Here is a 24,946-nt window from a genome sequence, read left to right on the forward strand (position 1 = left end):
TTTTTAATTATAAATTTGAATTGTAAATAAGTTAACAAGATTTTTTAATTATAAATATGAATTATAAATAAGTTAATAGGAAGTTAGGAGATAATAGGGAGATATGGGATTGTAGTTTTATTTATATTCTAAATAATGAATAATGAACATATAAATATGAGTGACACGTGGCATCACCATATTTAAGCTTGTGGTATTCTTGTATTTATAAATTTGAATTGTAAATAAATTAATAGGATTTTTAATTCATACATATGAATTATAAATTATAAATAAATTAATAGAAAGTTGGTAGATAATAAAAAAATGTGGGAGTGAGGTGGTTTTGTTTATATTTTAAGTAATAAATATAAAATATAAAAAACATCAATGACACGTGGCATCACTAGACCTAAGCTTGTGATTATACATATATATACATATATATATATATATAATTATGGATATTTGAATATATCTTCAATTTTTATGAAAATATTTTGAAAAAATATATATATCCCAACAAGATTAAGCGTGAACATTTTTGATAATCTAACTATTTATTTTTCAAAAGAACTTAAATCGATCCTTAAATAAATTCCACATACCTAAAAGCAATAAATTAATTTGTTGGACTTTTGGACAATTTTTCTTAACATCAAACAAGCCAAAATGTGCGACACATTTCCTGTCTTTGTGCAATTCCTCTTTCTGTTGTAGAAGAATAACTAGCTAAAAAAGATCAATGTGATCTTATCCCCAAAAAAACGTGACATAAGCTTGCGTGATGGATGACTTGATTTTTTTATGATAAATATTAAATGGATGACAAACTCATATCAGAATTTATCTTTACTCATGGTTGCCCACATTGAAGTACCAGTTAGTGGTTTGAATAACATTATCTAGAGGATATATACTTTTAATATCTCGAAGGAGATACTCTTTGCTATTGGTAGAACCTACTTCTTATATTATAAAAAAAAATTATGTATTTGTTTAAGCATAAAATGAAACATCGATTAACAAAAGACCAAAGAAACAAAAGGTAACACTACTACAAAATAAACTTACAGAAGTGCTTTTTTTTTTTTATCTTAGGGAGCGCTTTTGAAGCGCTCCCGTATCGAGCGCTCCGAAATGTACAAGAGCGCTTAAAAAAAGCGCTCCTGTATGTACGCCATATAAGAGCACTTTTCTAAAAGCGCTCCCGTAAGAGAGCTCCGGGCACACATTATCTATGGGAGTACTCTCTATAGGAGCGCTCCCGTATGATGCATACGGGACTGCTCTCTATAAGAGCGCTTCCGCATGCTGACACCTTACTGGAGTGCTACTTAAGAGAGCGCTCTTGTATGCGGCTTACGGGAGCGCTCTTACAAAGAGCGCTGCCGTATGCTGACAACTTATCGGAGCGCTCTTGTAAAGAGGGCTCCGGTAAGTTACTTTATAGGAGCGCTCCCGCATATTATATTTAATTTTTTTTAAATCAAATTTTTTAAATTTCTCTTTTTACATATCTTTAACAATGGCAAATCATAATATCAAAAACTAATTTAAAAATAATATCAACATAAAAATTTATATACAAGAAAAGAATTTAAAACTGATACAACAATTTCAATTTTCTAACTAACCTAGTTTAATTTCTAGCAAGCCTAACAAATGAAACTATTGTTATTTTTTTAACATTGAAATCTAACTTCCTATCACAAACAGCCAATAATATATTCTGACCATTTTTCAACTAAATCTTCTATTTGCTCCATAGTAAAATGCAAATATCTTGCTCTAACAAAATACTACACAAGATATGAAAGCAATATATAAGTAATTAACATTATATTAACTTAATTTTAAAACTTTTGACTTACATTTTCAGGAATGATCAACTCTTATTGTGTGATTACTTCTCTCATAAACTTCATAACATAGTATCCACACTCCCAACCTTGTAATTGTGTAGGTATCTATAAAACAATAAAAGATGTTATTATCAAAATATGGTAGAAATAAATTCTAACTCAATTTAAAATACTTCAGTGATGAAGTCATATAAATGATACAAGTATTTGCTGTCGAAAATCCGGTAGAGTCTCCCCTATAACTTGGAAGTTCTAAAATTTTTCAAAACTTTTACATCAATCCAGAACAACATATTCAGAATAAAAAACATAAAATATCAATCAAACAATCATTTAGATATGTACCAACTTGTTTTATTAAGAAAATAATACAAACCTTTATTCTTTTTCATGAATAAAACTCAACAGGATCAGGTCTTTTGGTGTTTGGAGGGAAACCTTCACCTCCTCGATAACGTGCTACAGCCCTATTATATAATGATTAAGCATACCAAGTAAAAATTAATTATTATAATAAACATATATAAAAAATATAGAACTAAAAACTTATTGATTAAATAATATCCTCATAGATTTGTAGTTCTTAAAGTCACTATCTCTTAATGAATCAAGATAATAAATCACAGGGACGAATTGATTGATACAAACAAGCACCCAATGTTGCTTGAAAAAATAAAATATTATCATTAACTAAAATATCAACTAAAGTTAAAAATAAAAAATAATAACAATTTATCCTGGATTGTGAGGAGCTAAAAATAACATGTTTCTTTTGCCTTTAGCTTTGAATGCATCAGTAATTTTTTGAGAATGGTACTTAACACTGTAGGTACTAGTGTTGTGCGGGCTAATAAATGAAAATTTTGTTATCAATGAGCCCGGCACCACAAAAGTATGATATAAGTACCTAAAATAAAAACAAATAGAATCATTCACAATTAAAATTAAATAAATACCACAATAAGTAATAAAATTGAGAAAGTACCTGATGTATAAACTAATTTGTCGATTAGCTGACATCCACTTACGATCCATATCACTAATATGATTATCAAAATTCAATAAACAAAAGACTTAGATTTCTATAAAAAAAAATTCAACAGCATTTTTCTTAAAAGAACAACCTCCCAAATGATCAAACAATCAAATTTCACAACACAATACATTTAAACTAAAAAAAATCAATTCATCCAAATAAAAATTTAGTAGCATAATGCATCTAAATTCTGTCAATCAATTGTAATTTAATTAATAACAATAATCTCTCTTAAAAGTATATTTCATAAATAAAATAAAAATGTTCAAGTAGTTTCCTCAACTTTAATCTAAATTATCAACTACAATATAAATTATCAACTACTCCATAATTTTAATATTAATAACTTCAATTCATATATTATCTATAATATTGATTATTAAAAAAATATTTGAAATTTATTCTCAAATATATATAAGTTAATTATTAAAAAAAATACCTTCAAAGGTCTTTACGGCAGAAAATGGTGATATTCACGGCAGTAGCGACGTCGCTTCCTCCGCTGTACAACAGTGACACAGATTTGGAACAAAGATGTAGATTTGGAACAGTGATTCAGATTTGGAATAGCAAATAGCAGACAGTAGAGCCAGAAGGACGATGGCGGAGACAGAACGGCGGAACAGATGGCGACACAGCACAGCACAGGAACAGCGACGGATGGTGATGCAGCACGGGAGACGGCGACCCAGCATGAGAGACTGCGACGCAGCGCAGGAGACGGCGATGCGACGCAATGCAAGAACGGCGACGTAGCGCGGGAACGGCGACACAGTGCGGGAACGGTGATGCAGCGTGGGATCTGCGACGGACGGTGATGGACGGTGAGCAGCGCAGGAGACAACGATGGAGAAAAGAATGGTTTGAAAGAAAGAGAGAGAGGTTTGAAAGAAATTGAATAAAAGAAACGGATGGGAAAATAAATGAGGCTGGAACACTCTTCTGGGGCGCTCATTAAAGAGCGCTCCAAAAGAGCGCTCTTCTGGAGGGCTCTTTGACGAGCGCTTCAGAATATTAGCTCTTCAGGAGCACTCGTGCACGAGTGCTCCAGCAGAGCGCTCTTCCAGAGCGCTCCTTCACGAGCGCTCCGGAAGAGCCTAAGCTCTCTTCCAGAGCGCTCTTGGAGGAGCACTTCGAAAGAGCTAATTTTCAAGAGCGCTCGTCGAAAAGTGCTCCGAAAGAGCGCTCTGCCAGAGTCCATAAGCGATCTTCCGGAATGCTTATGTACGAGCGCTCCCGAAGGTATTTTTAAATTTTTTATAACATTTTATATATATTAATTAAGAGCATTATCTTATTGATAAGCCTGACATACAGGAGCACTTATATAGAAAAGCACTCCGGTAAATTCCGCATTTACATTTTAGAGCGCTTATTTAAAAAGCGCTCTTAAAGACCCGCTCCTAAAGATATATTCTGTAGTAGTATAAAATGTCAAGCCTAATTAGCCACCATTTAAGACAACGCTCGGTCCACTTTGAGGCTGGCTTCCAAGCTAATCACCTGCTGAGTTGCCGAGAGTAACCCTTGAGACTCAAAACGACGAAGCATGGAAGACCGTTATTTGGATGCGGTGCTGTTATTTAAACTTTGGCAACCCTAAGTTGAGGTTGTTTCCTAACTATCTCACAAGCCTAGCCTTCACATGATACACAATATTGTCTCACAACTCTATCTTTACATGGACGGAAAGGGAACATAAGTTCCATATTCAATTCTATAAAGCCAAGCCCAAAGTAAGTATTGCAGAGCTATGCAAGCCAAATCAATACTTAGCCAGGTTTAAGAAACTAAGAGGCTGATGCAATGTACCTCTTTTAAAGATTGAGTTCGTCAAGCTAGCACAAGCTGTAACACCCTATCCTACCATCTAGACACTTAGCAAACAATTGTCAAAGAATAAAGGCTCTGCCCACTTTATTTAATTCAAAGCATAAATTTTTTTTTATGACATCATAATTTAAAATATAACCAAATTCTAAAAATCTTAATCTAAGCCAGTTTATGGTGGACTACTGTCCAATAATTAAAGGCAAATAGAAAGAAAGAAATATGGTCTAAAAGTGACAAAAAATTCTATAGTCATGGCAAAAAGTAAATATAATCCTGCATGTGTTGCGAGGAGTACAAGAGCTAAAGGCTCATTCCTCTGGCACTTTCCCTTGGTTCCTACTTAGGCCTTCTCTTGAAAAAAGTTAAAGAAGGGGTAAGCACTAAAATCTCAATAACTTAAAGTTTAACCATACATGCACAAACTATAATCACGCAATTATACAACCAATATACAAGTGAGTTCATAAATCATTCAGCTATAACATAAAAATTTCATAGGATATAGCTCATAATATGTCAATATGCAATACCAAAAATCTCCCTTATAGTTCCATCCATCCTTATTCCGCTGATTAGAACCATAGGCTTAAATACAGTTTGGCCCACATGCTAGCCTGACCAAGCTTCTCTAGTGCATAAGATATACATGGTCAAAGGTACAAAGCCCAAGCCCAGACTTTGGCTCCCCTCCCCTTTACAAACCTGGTTAGGTAAGTGTTGAGAAACAGGGCTTTAAAAAAAAACAGGCCAACCACTATGTGCGCAATAAAGGCAAACCATGTGGTTATTGAATCATATATGCATCAACATCATCATCTCCTCATCAACCCATCCCCTGATGGATATTGCACATAGGTAACAATTACATCGTGTACACATGCTTGAAAAGGAATAGACTTCTCTCACTCAATCAAACTCAATGTACAAGCATGCTTGAAAGAAATAAATTACTCTTAAATAATACATACCATTTACATCAAATAAAATTTATTAATCTACATTTACAAGCATGCTTGAAAAGAAACATTTATAATATATAGCCGAGCTACAAGCATGCTTGACAGGATTTAAGTAACATATAAATTTTCTATAATTAAATTTATGATTATACACATTCGTTATCAAGCACATGTCTTGCACACGTATGAAAAAAATCCTAAGTTACCTGTTCTTCTTGAGCTAACAAGTAGTCCCACAACAAAAATTCAAACAAATACAAGCTCTCAGTGAGACTCTACAAAATTCACATGCACATGAAAATATTAATATACAATTTAAATTTACTAAATATTATTCTAAACTATTCTAGGGTCACTCTAAAATTACTCTGGGGCCTTAAAGTTACCCTTTAAGGACCCGAACTGCTCTTTTGATTTCATATTCATTTATAATTTAAATAAATTCAGTGGAGGAAATAAGTTTTCTGCTAAACCTCACTATAATTTTCTAAATTCATAAATTTTAAGTTTTATTATATATTCCCAATATGTGTATGTGCGCGTGAATCAAAATAATAACATTATACTATGTATTGGCAATAATTAAAAAAGAACGGACACAGGACGTGGCATGAAATCATGGCATAGGTTGAAATTAATACTAAGAGACAATTAATTATGTTATAATATAATTATACCTAATGCATAAAAATTTACTAGGAGACACTTAAGGAGGCATTTTTGTAATTTATGTACACTAGAACTGAATTTTGAATACAGAGACATATAGGAAAATAGAATAATCAATGAATCATGAAAGGACAAAAGTTTCAAGGAAGAACAATAAAAATGTCCATGAAAAAGGTACTGTGCGTATCCACATACAATTAATATATAAAAATATAAATAATTAAAAAATGTGATTGCATTTGAATTATTGTTTTTGGATGAGAAAAAGGACGCATTAAAGAAAGCACCTGAGCATGTACTGTGATCATGAAAAGGATATTTTAATATATGAAGTTGAAGGTTGATAGTTGACCAACGAAGAGGAGGCATGTAAAGAAAGAAATCACAAGTGATAGAGGGAAGAAAATGGACGAAAATTGAAGAGTTACCTTTTTAGAGTTTTTAGCAGTACGCAGGAGAAAACTAAATTGAACAGAGATGTAGGGTTTCGTTGGGTTATAAATATAGAGTCATCGGTTTACAAACATTAACTTAATTTTTTTATTAATTACTATTATTTTTTATACTATCTTTAAAGATAATTCTAAAATGATATGATATCTTTTAAAACTTAACAAAATTATTTAACTTTTAATATTATATATATTTATAAGTTAGTTTTAAACATTTATTAAATTTAATTACTTTAGTTATTTTATATATATATATATATATATATTTATTTATTTATTGTCTTATTATTTTAGGCCCAATAAAAATTAGGACATTATACAAGCTAGCCTAGACATTGAACTACGAAAGAAGTTTCAAGGGATAGAGTTCAAGGACTTTTATGAACTCACAACTAAAGTCTGTGGGTGCAAAAAGCTATTGAAAGAAGAGAATCACTATAGGAAACCCAGAACAGGAATATATTTTAGCGAACTTGACATAGATGTAGTTAAGCTAAAAAAATGTAGAGGATTACACATATCCAGCCTTGGTACGTAAGGCCACCTTTGAGGTCCTTTAACACCTTGAAGATTGAGGAGATTTTTGATTACTTGCTGAAGGAGAAATTCATTTCTTTGCCCATGGGCCACAAGATCCTATCCAGGTAGGAGCAAAAAGGCAAAGACTATTACAAGTATCATCACTCCTGGAGTCATGCTACTAAACCACTATTGGGCATTTAAAAATATATTGCAAGACAGAATCAATAAAGGCATGTTAAAGTTCCTAGGAAAGGAAGAGACTATGGTGGTTAACAAAGATTTGTTCTCACCTTTTACCACTATGAATATGGTGGAGCTAGACTCTAATTCTTGAAAGAGTAGGATATGTAGTAGGGGGTGAAAGGATCATGGCAAAATTGCCAAATTCTAGTATGATAAGGTCAGACTGGATCTCAAGTATTCCTAAAACATTTGAAAAAAACTAGGACAATTGAGAGAACTACTAAAAGAAGAGCTAGAGAGACCTACGGTGGTATGGGTTTGCTTTGGGGAGCCCTCTAGAAAATTTGATTTCTTTGTAAAGTATTTATCCCCGCCTAATGTAAGAAAATCATTCTGTGACAAACCCATAGGTTGAGATGTTGAACTCGAAACAAAGTCATATTAAGAGAAGGAGCTCCCTTTAACACTAAAGCCCACCGAATGTAGGGGTTAATTCGTCACCCCACCTAGTGACGTGCTGCCTAAATAGTAGAGGGTGGTCAAACACAGGAAATTTCTTAAAGTCTTGACTTGCACACAAAAGAGACACCTTCAGTGCAAGCAGGCCACCTAAAGGTGTACAGAGGCTTAAAGTTTTAAGTCAAAAAATGAGCTCTAGTTGAAGGGACAATAGTAAGTTTAAAAGACAATCCATAGAGGACTAAAGGGATAGTGGAAAAGAGACAAAGAACTTGAGTTACTAGATGCAAAGGATTTATGTAGATGATGTACCTTGTGTTGGAAATTGTGCCTTAAGGCCAATCATTGTATTGCGAACATTGTTATTTAATGAATTTCTCTTTTGTTATCATATTAATTATATGTTCACTATGATAACTATTTCCTTGGATAAACTATAGTTATTATCTTAAATGTCTCGAGTCGATCATCTTTGAAATATCATAGATAAAATAAGACTAGTATGACTTTTATTAATTATAGCGATATAAATCAATATCGTATACACTTAAAAGGGTTCGAGATGCTAGACCAACCCACTATGAGAAAGCTGCATGGCACAAATCATAAGTTTATCTCATATATATTCCTACATGATGACCATTGTACTTTGACCTAGTCAAAAGTCACCTTTAATTGAGTGATCATAAATGCTACAATTGAATTTAGTGATATTCATACAGAGGTATATGAGTGGTCAAGATGAAAATTATTCCTCACATTAATTAAGAGATATTATCGGGCCCTTCAATGAGTAATACTGAGAAAATATATGGCTATACTATGATAGAAAGGGTTTTTTCATTGTTATAATCAGTCCACTTAAAGATCAAAAAAGTAATGATCAGGTAAAGGAAAATGACAATTCTACATCTCACACTTGATCAAAATATCACGTGATAAAAGGAATATGATATGGTTATATGATAGGTTACATCGAATTATCGATCCCCATATGAATTGGGTAGTTGCAATGTCTTACTAAAGACCATTTGTAACTTGTGGGCTAGTAGCATAATTAGCCTACTGCTAACTTTATATGGGCTTATAGGGTCACATATAAGAATAGCCCAACTTGAGCTAAAATGTCTAAGTTCATTAAATTTGGAATGTGTCTAGATTCAATGAATATAATGCTTTATTTAGAGTGAATGAATTATATATATATATATATATTTAAATAAATATATATATATATATATGAAATATAAAAATTCAAAATATTATTTTATATATATATGTTCATGTGTGTTTGTGTATACATCTGATATATATATATATATATTATATTATATTATATTATATTATATTATATTATATTAGTTTTAAATTTAATTTTATATGATAGATTAAATTTAATAACTAACATGATATGAAAGAATATCATATCAATTCTATAATTTGAATTTATAAGATAAATTTAAATTAAATATGATATTATAGATTTTATTTATGAGATAAATTTAATTTAAATTTTCATTAACTTTTTAAAAGAAAGGCAAAAACCCTAATCTATATATATATATATATATATTATACTATATAGATTAGGGACATGCTTGATAAGGTTTTTGAGAGTCAGAAAAGTCCTGATAGCAAAACACAATGAGAGCCATGAAACCACCTTAGAGAAAAGCGACATTCGACATTTAAAAAAATGGATGGACGTTTCAAGCGCTAGCACGCCATTCAAGTTGGAAATCTATTCATGTGGATATCAATAAAGGGAGCTGATCTACATTATCAACTTCTGAGATCTAACTTCTTGAAGACAACACATAAGAAGTTAGAAATATAAAAGGTAACTCTTTTATACACTTTGACTTAAACAAGTTTGATTGGTCTATAATTATAATTGGGGATTTAATTTTTTTTATTATTTCACTACGCCCCAATCCAACACCCTAAACCTTTGTGGCATTTTTTCATTAATACTTCCTTTACACTTTAGTAGGACTGTGGAATCTAAGACATCTAACAGTCTTGGTATAGAGATACTCTATGGAACACTTTAAACTGAGCAGGTTGAGGTGGTGGACACTAATATAGACACGAAGATAGAAGTAAATGAGCCGTGCCATTATTATCTTATAGAAATTATAAGGGAAAGAACAAAGAGGAGCACTCACTATGGGTATGCCTAGCATAAAGGGCTCAATAGAGGTACGGATGGTAACCAAGTCTTCAAATAGAGAAGCAAAAGGGATGACCTAAGACGATTGTGTGGTGCCATAGTAAAAGGCCATTGTAGTCAGAAAAGAAAACAAATGGAGAAAATGAATGCTGGAATATGTGAGATTGTAAAAGATGCAAAGTGACAGAAACTTGAAAAGCGAGAAAGTAATAAAGAGTACATTGATGACAATGGAAGAAAAAAGGGTTTTATGTTTATGAGGAGACAAAAAGATAAAGCACCAAATTACATAACTAAATAGACATGCCATGTGGCCTACGATCATTAGCCATTCACAAGAAGGGGGCATTGTTTGGGCTTAAAATGAAACATTGATTAATAGAAGTCCAGAGAAAAAAGAGAGGAAACGTTAGGCCTAATAAGCCATTATTTAAGACAAGGCTCGATCTACTTCGAGGCAAGCTTCTAAGCTAAACACATGCTGAGTTGGTGAGAGAAACCCTTGAGAATTGGAACTACCAAGTATGGAAGACCATTATTATTTGGACATGGGACCATTATCTCAACATGCCCTAAATCTTGCAAGATTGTGTCAAACTAGGTAAGCGTTGAGTTGTGAAAGAAACGTGACTCTTAAGACTTGGAGCAAGCGAGCCAGGAAGACCATTATTTAAATGTAGAGTCGTTACTTGGACATGCCTCAAATCTCACGAGACCATTCCATGTGTAGCAAATATTTCAGCATACGGGTTCTAAACGTTATGAGACTAATAGACTTAGACCAACATTATAAATAGAACTCCAAAGAGGAAAGAAAGTAGCAATGAACAATCGATACCTCATAGACATTTCATTACTCAAATTATCTTTTATTTTGTACTTAAAATTCAATTCTTATATCAATTCTTTGTAATTCTGTAACTTAGTTTTTAGCAATCAAACTATATTTTTTCAATTATCCTTGCATCTTCACATCTCAGTAAATTGAAGTAAAGGAGTTGGAGACCTTTTGTTTGCATTTAAAACTCCATGTCTTTGACACACCTAGTAATAGTCCAAAACCACGAACAATATCTAAACAAGTTTTTTTATATTATTTTTAGAAGTAAAAATCAAACAAACCCTAATTAACTAACGAGACTTCAAAGTCATGGTATATGTATATATATATATATATATTTGGTAAATAATTTTTATATATTATTCCATAGTTAAACTTTTTCTAATTATAATGTAATTATTTTAGCTTTTTTTTAAATCAAAGTTGACGTTCATATCTAACTATAAAATAAATAAATAAATTTTAAATAAAGATGAGTATTTGTATTTATATATTGTAATAAAAATTTTCAAAAAGATACCACATAAAGAGCTAACCAAACTCGCCAAGTATTTTTTTTAAGTATAAAGATTAAATATTATTATAAATAATATGAGTATTTTTTTTCTTAAAAATGTTTAGATAAACTAAATCTTAGGAGTTCACCGAGGTGAAGATATAACTTCAAGTTTAAAAAATATTTATAAAAATACTTATAAATCATTGATCAATAATAAACTTACATTGAGATTTAAATTCACTGTAATATAATTACATAAACCAGGCGAGCCTCACCGAACTAGACAATTATAAAATGACACAATCTAAAAGAGAAGATGACGTTAAAATAGAACTAGTAGTTATAGCAACTAGTAATCGTAATAAAACATTGATCAAAGAGGCTTATAAGATTGTCATCAGAAAGTATACCACCGAACAGGCAAATTGCAGAAGGAAATATGCCAACGAACACGCCTCCTTTGTGGATCAACACTTAAAATCAAAGCCCTAGTAAACGACAAAAAGGCCGAAACCTTATAATAGATAATATATAATTGTTTCATGTGAAAACACTGAGAAACCCTGAGGTTGGAAATGCAACGATAAGGACGGCCAAAGCCACAGCTAATATGTCGGCGAAGAGAGGTGGTCGAAGTGTGCTTCCGATCGAACCTGAATCCGCCGAGCTGTTGGACCTTGCGGTGACGGCGTTGGTGGTGGCCGGGGTCGCCGCCGATGAAGAATTAGCAGTCTTGAAGATTGCTGCGTCCGGCGAGTTAGCAGGGAGACCCAGAAGATCTGTTCACGGATACGCGCAATAAATCAGTAAGATTGGAAAATCCGCGAATTTATAAAATAATTTCTTTTCAAAAAATTTAGAAGTTCATTAGATAAAATTCACAATTTTAATTATTAAATAAACTTTTAACAATATTCTTCGGATTATAAAAAAAATCTTTCAATTAATAAGGAAAATAATAAATATATTTAAAAATGAAATAAGAAAGAGTAATATTAAAAGAATTATTATATTTTAAGACATCAAATTACTGCTAAAAATATCTTAAAAATAAATAGGGTGCCCAAACCAGATGACTAAATAGCTTGGTACTACTCTCTAAACTTTTTTCGCTAAAATTAGGATCAACATTCACAAGTGGCGTTAAATAGCACAAAAGATTTTTTAAATTGTAACCAAAAATATTTTTAAATTTGTAATAAATTATATATATAATCATAATTAAAGACTAATTATAACTTATAAATATAGATATTTAAATATCAAGAGACTACCTGTTTCTCAGTTAATATCTTCGATACTTTATTAGGTTGTGCCTAAACCTAACAAAAAGGACTCGGATTATTTCTATACTTTTTTTATCAATAATCTCTCTATATACAATCTTATTCGTCCATAAGATTTAATGACCAAGCGTTTATTATTATAATTTAAATTATTTTAAAAACAAGATCATAATATTTATTTATGTTAGTAAATAAGTGAATGATATATTTAATTTAATCTCACAATTTACATGCCATTAAACTAAATAGACAAACAAAGATTACATATGGAAATTAGTATTTGAAAAAAAAAAATGGAGATGTTCAATCCAACCAAGAGAGTGCAGTACGGTACTTTCCAGGAAAAGCTTCTCTATACTAGACCACACGTAATTAATAGCAATAGATTGTAGTATCTGTTTAAATTTCCTAACATGTTTTTATTAACTGCTCGATGTTTCCACTCATAACTACCATGTTAATTATGAACACGAAAAGAATTACTACCTAAAATATTTTTAAATAAAATTTTAAATATTAATAAATTTTATTAAATATATTTAACAATTTTATCTTTTCAGTAAACTTTTAAAAATATTCATCATTTAATATATTGAAAAAAAGATGAAAATTAATTATAAAAAAAAAGATAAATTTAAAATTGATGTTTTTAATGAAACTTTAATATGTTTAAAATATTTTATATTTTGAAATGGAGAAACTCTTTTAAAAGTGTCTTATAATTTGAAAGTATAAAAAAATCTCAAAATTTTGAAAAAATAAAGGACAACTGATGATGTCAAGATTTTGACTACTAACAATAATATCGAGCAAATAAGGAAAATAGTTTTGAATTCAATAAGATTTTTTGTCCCATTACCCACATATGTCTTCATATTAAAGACAATATAATCATGTTAAAAACACCAACAAAATCAGTAAGTTCTTAATTCTAACATCGGTTGAGTCTGATTCAAACGAAATCAATAAGATCTCAATTAACAATATATATATATATATATATATATATCTCAGAGGATCTTGATATGCATGTAGGAACAATGACTTACTTGGACAATTAGACATGTTAACAGCCAATTTACAAGCAGAAGGAAGCTGAAGCAGCTTAGCTTCCGAAATCCCCAAGCTTTTACTCTGAGAGTTTCCGTTGTGCGTTTGCTGGATTACAAAGCACAAGCACTCCGGGCTGCTTTCCTTGATGCTCGACGTCGCCTCGCAGCACTGCTTTGTCGGCTCTGCCTCCTTTCCCGTCGCGTAGCTCAGGCACGGCATCACCTTCTGAATATTCTGGCTGCACTTGGTGGTCAGATCATTGGCTCCGGCTACCGATCGGCCACCAAGCAAAACAAGGCTCAAGCTCAAGATCAAGCACAAGCACAAGCTTTGGTGCTCCATAGTGGATTGGTCAATGTGAATCAGAAAGAAAAGAGATCAAGAAAAAGTGAGAAAAAAACACAAAGGTATGGGAAGAGGGCGATGGGAGATGCGTGGTATTTAATGTGGAGTTTGTGGTAAGTAACGTTCGGTGTGGGACGTTTGGGTGGCTGAGTTAATGGGTTAGTGAGAGAGATGGACGGTGGAGATGTGTTGTACATGGAGGGTACGTGGAGTGAACGGACGGATGAGAAGAGGGTAGTTTAGGTATATACTTGGATCCATTAATGATACTCGAACTTAAGTTACAATCGACTGTCGACATGTTGATTAAGGAATATTACATTATTTTTCTAGAACACTCGATATTCTGGCCGGGTTGAGCTGAGGGAATTTTAATGAAAATCCAGATTAATTTAAACTGAGTATGGCACTTTTTTAGATAAAAACTATATACCATTAATTTCACTCACATAATGCGAACGTAAGAGCTCTTAAGCCTATAAAGCTCTCTTATCAATTCAACCAAGTGTCTAGTAACTTTGTTTTAGATCTCTCAAAGGAAAGTATATTTCATATCACCTTATTTATAAATTACTTTTAATAAAATTGCACATAAACAGAATCAGGTTAGACTAACTTTATACTCAGTGCTTGGCCCAATGTATAATTCAATTAGGCTAGCTTGATGCCTCAGTATACGGGCCGAGTTTAATGAAATAATTAGTTATAAATAAATTATTTTATTAAATTAGTAAAAATATCAGTTTAACAGTTATTAGTTTAACTTGGCAAGTTAACATATATCTTCATACTATACAAAAAAGTATAGACAAACACAAAAATCATAGCAATACCTTGTAAATAAAATTAAAATAAATATTTTTTTTGGTTATATTTATAAACCACTTTTAATATGTTTCACATGAATTAAGAAAAATCTTAAATCTCATTAAATCTATCTTAAAATTTAATAAGTTTTTATCTTTATCCCGTATTAAAAAGACAAAAATTAAAGAACTATTTTTAATAATTTTTCCTAAAAAATAGTGAAGTTATCTATAAGACACTTTAGATAAAATATTACATATCAGTAAAACTCAATAAATACACTTAACAATTTTATTTTTTTAAAAATAAAATTATAAACTTTTAAAAATATCATTCATTTAATATATTAAAAAAAGGAACGAAAATTAAAGAGAATGAGAGAGAAAATATAATATTAAAATAAGTTTATCAGTAAATTCTTAATATTCTTAAAATGTTTTATATTTTAAGATGTTAAATTTTTTTAAAAAATCTCTTATAATTTCATATGGCGGTAGTAATAAAAGGAAAGGAGGATAAATGATGTTTTGGGAATAAGATTATTTGGAGGATTGTGAGCGGAGGAAGAATAGAGGCGCTTGGGTGAGTAAGTTATAACAAATAAATGAGTTAGTTGGGAGATTAATGAAGCTTGGTGGCTGGTAGCTGTGTGGATGAGAGACGCTATGACCATAATGTAACCGTTGAGCTGTGCTCGACCATACGTGTCGGGATTTAGTGAGCACGTGGCTGTGAGGGTGAGGTTTTTCTGATTAGTACGTGCATGTCATTAATGTCTTACCTCTAAATGTAGGATATAATTTTTCAGTTTTCAGTTTTCACTGCAAAGGAAAATGACACAAAAATCTTCGGAAATAAAATAGGCAAGTTGCAAAAATCGACTGTGAAGTGGGATAATTATTTAAAATTTTTGTTGCCCATTTCAAAAAAAAAAAATCTCACAACAGTAAGCTGCCAACTAGAGATTAGTTGACTTGTCACTCACCAAGCGTTCTTTGACATTCGTTAAAAGAAAATAATCATTGGCTTAACATTACCCTTATTTATATTACTAAAAAAATGTGAATTAGTGAGAAAATTTAATGAAAAATTATTTATTTTTTTTTAAAATGTTAAATTATGAGGGATGTTAATTTTTTAGCTAGACTTAAAATTAATGAGGAAAACAGTGAAGGAGTCTCAATTCCTATTTAAAATAAGATAATTAACGAAGAAAAAAGTGAGAGACTATCATTCCTCTCTAAAATTAGATAATTAACAAGGAATTTTGTCCCTAAACAATTATTGAAAAAAATTGACTTTTAGAAATGAATTTTAATTAATTATATATTTAATCTTTATTTAAAAATAAAAATTAAATTTAAAAATTAACTAAAATATTCATAATAAGATTATTTAATATTTAATATTTTCTTTATTTTAAGGTCACTTTTCTTACAAAAAATAATAATTTATTAAAAAATATAATATAAAGTGTCATATAAATACAAACATAAATATTTTTAACATATTAATAACTAAAAATAAAATATAATATACATGTGTATTTTTATAATATATTATTTGATATATTTGTGTATAGTTAAATAATATATATTTAATTTTTTATATAATAATTGTATGCGTATTTCAATTCAACTAGTAAAGAAAGAGAACATAAGGTTTGGGGAACGTAGAAGGTCAAGGAATTAAGCCTTAGCCTTGTTATAAATATAATAAATATATGAAATGGTAGTGAGCAGGTGATGTGGCACATGTGGTGGATAATGAGGCATGAGATGGTATGTGACATGACATGAACTGACCCACATGTAATCAATGACGAGGCATTGGTGATATGGCATCAAGTTACCATTTTTTAAATGCATGCATATTTAGTGAGAGATTATCAAGGAATTAGAGAGAGAATATATTTTGTCACTAAGTTTAACAAGACTGTTTTTTGCAATGAAATTGGAGAAGGACAACATTCCTCGCTAAATCAATTTTTTCTAATAGTGTCCATTCTAGGGATTAATAAACTTGTAAGCTAATAAAATGAATTTGGACAAAGTAATTAGTTGTCACTCACTAAGCATTTCTTTTATTTGTTAAAACAAATAATCGTTACCTAAACCAATATAATCATTTAGTTAAAAAAGGATTAATATTTTTCTAATCATTGAAGGTCCAGTAGCTAGTGGCCAAAGTTAGTAGTAGTGGGTTTTTTTCTGAATGATAACTGAAACATACTACTACTAGCCAACCCAAGCAATACAAATCAATGTTGTGAAAATCGAATTGGACCAGACAGTCCGACCGTTACCCACTGAGTAAAGCGGTCTGGTTCAACCAATTGAGCCGTTTTAGCTGTTGGACCGGATTGAACCAAACAGAACCGTCCGGTTTTCATTGAACCGGAGTTGACCCGAAACTCAGAGACTGTTCAACATGGGTCAATCTAGGTCAGTTAAAAAATTTTAAAAAAAACTTACTCGTACATGACGTCTCAGTCTCACAGACTCACACTCACACCTCACGGCTCAGTCACGTCCTCAGACTCCTCACGTGTTGTCACCTTCACCTGTTGGTCTAATCCAAGACTCAGCACTCAGGAAAATAAAATTAAAAAAATGAAGAAAGCATTCACAGTTTTGCACTCGCACCACCTCCAGACCAGAGCCACCCACACGGTTACACCACACCACAGAGACCTACTTGTCAGACGTCATAACGGAGCATGGAGTGATCTTGAGCATTCTTTGTCTCTCTTCTCCAAGTCTTGCCTTCCTCGTCTCTCTCTCTCTTCCGGGTTCATTGTAGTAGATAGTCACAGATAACCTGAGCTGAGATTGAGACCTCACTCTCACCATCTCGCGATCGTTGCTCGCTTGAGTCTTGACCTTTCACACTCACAGTCACAGTCTCACTCTCACACCCTTAGATTAGAGCTCAGAGCCTCAAACTTATCTCTCAAAGCCTCACCGTCTATCTAGCCTCTGGTCTTAGCATCTTGCTCTCACCTGATCTGTCTCATACTAACAGTCTCAATCTCACATGGTCACACCCTTAGAGCTCAGACTCATCTCTCGAGTCTCGTCGTCTCGCACAGTCGCACCTTTAGTCTCACTCTCACCTTTCTCTATTTCTCATCTCCAATCAACTAATCAAGCCATCAAGCCTTCAAATTTGAAATCTCACTCAAATCTCATATTGTACTCTATTTTTCATTCGTCCTCCTCTCACATCTCACTCGTCATTCTCAGCCCAGACCCAAATTGCCTCCAACTCCTCCCAGGTCCTAGCTCTAGGTAGTGCCTCTGCCTCTATGTGATTCTTATTTTGCTCCAGCTTGTTTGATTCTTGGTGTGCTCTGCTCTCTTTCCAGGTTTGATTTCTAGCTTTTATGTTCTATCTATGTATTTGAGTTTGTATAATGAGTAGTATGTATATTATTTACATGATTCGTCCAGCCATTTATCTGTGTATGCTTGTTTGCTTTATTTTTTATTGCTCTGTTATTTATTGATATGGAATTCTAGATATGATCTAATTATTCTGAGTATGATCTAATTCCTGGCTCTGCTCTCCTTTTCACGTTTTATCTGTGCTTTCAATTTAGATTTAGAAAATGTCATCTGAACAAATATCTAGTGCTGCATCTATACAATCTATTAGAGCTAAGTTAGATTCTACATGGGAGCATTGTACTGAAATAGCAAATGAAAAGGGTGGCAAACCTTGCTTAAGATGCCTATACTGTTGAAAGGAATTTGGTAGTGGTGGAATAGACAAAATGAAACAACACCTTGTTGGGAAAAAAGGAGATGCAATTAGTTGTAAAAGTGTGCCACATGATGTTCGCTATTGATTGGAGGAAAACTTGAAGGAAATTGATCAAAAGAGACTAACTAAGAAATTGAGAAAACAAGAAAAGGATAATCCATTGGAAGTAGATGATGGAATTGTGCAAGAAGTAATTCCTCTAAGTTCATCTCAATCAGTTAAAAAAAAGGCATCTACAGCTGGAGATAAATTCTTTGCCCCAAGGACAACCTCGGGAGCACAGCCAAGAATTCAAAGTGCATTTGCAGGTAAAGAAGCTTGACATAGAGCAGATTTAGCTATAGTTAGATGGTTGTATGATTGTTGCGTTCCTATGAATGCTGTAAATTCTATTTACTATCAGCCTATGATAGATGCTATTTCAGCTATTAGCCCTGGTTATAAAAGACCAACTTACCATGCTGTGAGAACCAAATTATTGCAAGACATGAAAGAAGAGGTGCAATTTTTGGTTGATGAATGTAGAAACTTTTAAGCTGAGACTGGATGTATAATAATGGCTGATGGTTGGCAAGATCAAAGAAATAGACAATTGATTAATTTGCTTGTTTACTGCCCTAGAGGATTAGTCTTCATTAGAATTGTTGATGTATCGGATATTGTTAAGGATGCTCAAAATCTTTGTAACTTATTCATGGATATGGTTGCTTTTGCTGGTGCAAATAATGTTGTCCACTTGGTCACTGATAATGCAGTTAATTATAAAGCTACTGGAAGGTTGTTAAATGATAAGTTTCCTTATATTTTCTAGTCTCCTTGTGCTGCCCATTGCTTAAATTTGATTTTATCAGATATTGGCAAAATGGAGATTGTTAATAGCTTAGCAACACGTGCATCCATGGTTTTGAAATTCATTTACAACCATGTCTTTTTGCTAGTTTGGTTAAGGAAAAGAGAAGGTTGGATAGAAATCATCCGCCCCAGAGCAACACGGTTTGCCACTACTTTTATTGCCTTGAAAAGTATCTATGAGCACAAGCATGATATTCAAGCTTTGATAAGAAGTAAGACATTTATAGAATCTAGATACTATAAGGATTCAAAGGCAAAGGATGTGATAATGATTGTATTGGACAATCAATTCTGGAATAATTGTAAAATTGTTGTTGAAATTGTAAAACTACTTGTGAAATTGTTAAGAATTATTGATTCTGATGACCGGCCTTCACTTGGCTATGTGTATGATGGCATGTACAGAGCAAAAAGAGCTATAAAGAATACTTTCAAGCACAAAAAATCTTTGTACAAGCCTTACACAAGTATTATTAAGAGAAGGTGGGATTCTTAACTTCAACAAAATCTTCATACAGCAGCATATCTCTTCAATCCTGCTTTCCTTTATGATAAGGAAAATTTTTCTAGAAAGCTAGAGGTTATGCAAGGATATCTTAATGTGATAGATAGAAAAATTTCTTCTAATAAGACCAAGTTTTTGTTAGAGGGCACACAATATCAAGAAAGGTGTGGGAGCTTTAGTCATCCATTAGCTTTAGAATCTGCAAAAACCATGCGACCTGGTAAACTTTATACTTTTATCTTTGATAGTTATTATTTTTATCTTTAAAATATATTCTAATGACTTACTTTTTCTCATGATAGATGAATGGTGGAAACATTTTGGGAGCAGCTGTCCAAATATTAAAGACTTGGCTGTTAAGATATTAAGCCAAACTGCATCTTCCTCGGGCTGTGAAAGGAATTGGAATGTCTTTGAAAGAATACACTTCAAGAAAAGGAATAAGTTGGAGCATGAAAGATTTAATAATCTTGTCTATATTCATTACAATTTTAGATTAAGAAATAGGTAAATTAGTCAAAATTTTACTTTCATTTCTAGCTATAAAAAATAAATTACATGAATCCTTATACTTTGTTACTATCATGTGTTTTTATTAGAGTTGCTAACAAGAAGAAAGCTTTGGACCCTGTTGATTATGAAAGTATTGATAAGATTGAGTATTGGGTAATGGAAGAAGATAATTGTTCTTTACTCAATATTGATGAGATAGAATGAGATCTCATTTATGATGACACAGTGCTACCAAAAGCTATCATTCATCAAGAGGATGAGGAAGGTTTGGTATTCTTTACTCAATGTTTTCAATTTTTTTATCACTTATTATGTGATTCTCATTAATTTGATTATATCCATTAAATGTTTGTTTGTGAAGATAATCAGCAAAGAGGCAACGTGGCAGATGGTGAAGCCATTGGTGGACTTGATTTACAATTATTTTCTCAAGAGGATGTTGATAGCTTTAGTGAAGATGTTGATGCTTTTGAGCCTACCCATACTTGGATTAACCAAGATCCCTCAATATTTGATAAGCCATGAAAATTTAAACTTATGATGCTGTGAACTTTGCAATGATATGTTTGAGACATATTTTAGATTTATGGTATCTTTGTTTGAAACTTTGATCAATTAGAACATGTTTGACACATATATTTTGGATTTATGATCTCATTATTTGAGATTTTGAGCAATTAGAATATGTTATGCAATGTGGATTTGTGGTGTTGCTTGATATATTATTGTCTTTTTAGGTTAAATTAATGTCTTGTTTATAAATATATATAGATATATATATGCATATAAATATTATTTTTTATTTAATTTTTATGTCACCGGTTCGACTGTCGGTCTAACTGGTTGAATCGTGAGAACTGTGACCCGCTGCTCTTTTTGATTCGATATCCGGTTTAGGTTTCAAAACATTGATACAAATCAAAATATTCAAAACAAAATAGACCGTCTTTCATCATCCTCTATCTCTATTCAAAAAAGATGGCTAATGATTAAAGATATAAAAATCAAAGTTTAAATTATGCTACCATTTCGCTAGGCTATTGGCAATGTGGTTAGCCTCCTTATACACTAAATTAAAGGAAATAACCCAATCCAGTTGCAAGAAGGATCTGACTTCATTAATAATATATTAATAGGGGTGTAGAACATCTGAACCTCTTGTAATGAGATTTAAAACTTTAGTACTGTCAAGATAAAGATCAATCATGTTATATCCACCTCTCCAACATAACCTAACCCTATGAATAGGACCAGTTAATTCAGCAATAGTGGGGGGTATAGTATTCAATTTGTAACTAAAACTTCGCACCAATTTAGCCTTAATATTGTGAAGAACACCACCACATCCACTTTAGCCTTTTGAAACAACAAACCCATTGATATCAAGTTGGAAAAAGTCATCTTTTAGAGGAGACCATTTGTAAAGTCTCAATTTTTACCTCGAGCTTTACTTACACATTTACACCTCGTCTTACAATTTTTTTTTTAAATAACAAAGATATAGCCCTTAATTTTTTTTTTCAAAATACAAGATCCCAACTTCGTAGAAAATATGTTCAATAAAAAGGGCTCATAGAAGCGCAAAGATAACCCATTCATAAAAAAAAACAATTAAAACATTTCTAAAAAACGCACCATAAGTCGTGACATATGGTATAGAGAAATGTGCTCTAATTCTGTGTCATGTGTTATGGTTTGCATACCATGTGCTATGACGCGTGTATTATATTCTATTGTCATGATAGATTTTTTATACAAAATTTTGCCATAAGCCATTTTCACATCCAACGTCCAATTAAAGTGATTCAAGTGTCCACATAAAGTTTATAACATAATCTATCTAATGAGAGAAGTTTGAAATGATCTAACGGTCCGATCATAAATTAGACACTCAAGTGTAAAAAGCTATTTTTATTTTAAAAACATGCATCGTAAGTGTTTAATTCTCACATCTTGTCTTATTAAACTACTTTGGGCTTTAAACTAAGTCCAAAAGAACTATGTACACTTGATTGACACATCATATTATAAGTAACATATCACGACCATAATTTGACCTCTCAATATCACATTATACACTTGTGATCTTGTATGAGGTAATATACCTAATCACACGAATACAAATGCACTAGTTCTACTTTCAACCATCTAACTTTCACATATAAGACTAAGTCTTACTATATGGTCAGAAATCACCATTTCACTTGACTTATGCAAATGGGGCTAAGCCTCACCATTCAGATAAGTTTTACATAAATACACATGATCACACCACAATTCATATTCATTACTAGAGGAATAAATTATACAGCATAACATATACTTACTTAAATAGCATCTGGGCCTACTTATGTATTCACCACTATGATACACTTGACAAGATGCAATATCAAATATACAAGTGAGTTATCACAACTCAATCATATACATATACATATACACATGCACATTTACATCCTAATTGACAACCAAAATCCTTTGAATATAAATATACATTATTCACATATAAAGATAGTTATAATACTATCAAGTGAAGCTAATATTTTCTTGCTTCCATTCCCAGCATTTTTTACCCTCTTCACCTATATACAAAGGAAACGGAATGAGATATATGTCCCAGTAACTTGGATAAACCCCAATTACCAATTAGTGAGAAAAATCAAATACAAAAGATAAAGCAGTATCGATTTCAAAAAGAGCAATATAAATATATACACACACAATGACAGACTCATCCATCCAATATGCTCATACACTCTCGATTCCTATTAGTAGAGCAAACTCAACGCTCAGACCATGACCTCTAGCCTTACACAAAAAAAGCCTACCAAACTACTACCTCAGACCATATATCACAAATATAGGTGGTTTTTTGAGTCCCCACTAGCAGAGCATGCTCAACACTTAGACTGTCAGGACTTCCTAGCCTTGCATAGAATAGGGCCACGACTTCCTACCTTAATATAGGGTATACCCATAGATGCATATACTATTGGGTCTCCCTTAGTAAATCATCATCAATACTTAGGACTTTTTAGGACTTTATAGCCTTACACAGAGTAGGGTTGTGACCTCTTACCCTAGTCTAGAGTATACTCATAGATGCAAATGCACATGCCTCTTCACATACATTACAAGCATTACTCACACACATGCATGCATAGTTCTTAATCACTATTGCTACTCTATGAGTTCATAAAACACAATGCATACAATTAATATAAAATACATATAAATCATTTTACAAACTAACGGATAAAAGGGTACTTCAATTACCTTTTACCCTTATTACCAAGGGTTACCATTCTCACATTTAACTTCCAAGGGTGAAAATTCCTATGAGTAACTTCTCATGTACTCAATCTAGACAATTAATTATCTTTAGTCAGCTTCTAAGTTCAACACAAAGCCATAATCTAGCAAAACCACGTAACTTAGTATTTATAACCATTTTAACAGTATCTCTTGAGTTCATGTAACACATTAATCATTTTCCTTTTTTGGCTATCTAATTGACCAAAATACCCTTCTTTCTCATTTAACGAACCTTTTTATCCTTTTCAAGTTTCAACCTAATGGTTAAGGCTAATTAGAGCCTATATCCTTAAGATTCAACTACTAAATCCTAGACCAGTTGCAAAACTTTAGTTTTGTATCCAAGAGTCCTTTTAAAGCCACTCCTTTGTATTTTAACCCCTTAAAACTCTCTGATTCAATTTCTCTATCAACCAAACTTAGAGAAAGTAGGGTAGAAACATAACACAAGGTAATATAAAACTTATCCGGCAAGTCACTAGTCAGAACAAACTCTTGAAACTTCTCGTCCTAGCATAGTTGAGCTCTTCTCATCCCTTTTATGCATTTTTCCTTTCCTTTATCTTTCAATCTGCAAGCTGATTCATGTCAACTTTATCTAAATTTTGTGTCACATGCCACGATGCATGCAGCACATAATGCAACACGTGGCACAATGAGACAGATCTTATTGCTGCTCGAGCATTATGTCCAAAATCACAATTCTATCATTTGATCCTGTAATCACATCAACCAACTAATACCACACATTAACCCACCATCTAAAATCATATTCAATCTACTAATTACTAGTTTATCCTTAATTAGTAACTAGTCTCTTGGATTAAAGTTTAGGATGTTTCACCATTTACCTTGAAGCATTTTAGCGTTATCATGGAGTGTAGGGTTGCTATGTAATTTCCTATCCTTACAAGCTCTATAAAAACTACTCATAGCATTCTCAGCACACACTTCCTCAAGTCATTAAATAGGAGCTTACATTTATATTTCCATGCGTCCCAACATATGTACTCGAATAGCATAGGCCATGGAACT

The 24,946-nt window shown here is 32.1% G+C and overlaps 1 protein-coding gene across 1 annotated transcript; it reads right to left on the reverse strand.

The window, feature by feature from the left end:
• Positions 1–11,777: 11,777 nt before the first annotated feature.
• Positions 11,778–14,234, reverse strand: LOC129309658 (non-specific lipid transfer protein GPI-anchored 1). The gene is made up of 2 exons (XM_054951315.1): positions 13,806–14,234; positions 11,778–12,249 (listed from the first exon to the last, which is right to left on the reverse strand). Exons 1-2 carry the CDS (start codon positions 14,149–14,151, stop codon positions 12,011–12,013), a joined length of 585 nt encoding a protein of 194 aa, XP_054807290.1. The 5' UTR covers positions 14,152–14,234; the 3' UTR covers positions 11,778–12,010.
• Positions 14,235–24,946: the final 10,712 nt, after the last annotated feature.

Source organism: Prosopis cineraria, unplaced genomic scaffold, assembly GCF_029017545.1.
Source record: "Prosopis cineraria cultivar Desert tree isolate PC_DT_omini unplaced genomic scaffold, ASM2901754v1 PC4, whole genome shotgun sequence".
NCBI classification, from domain to species: domain Eukaryota; kingdom Viridiplantae; phylum Streptophyta; class Magnoliopsida; order Fabales; family Fabaceae; genus Prosopis; species Prosopis cineraria.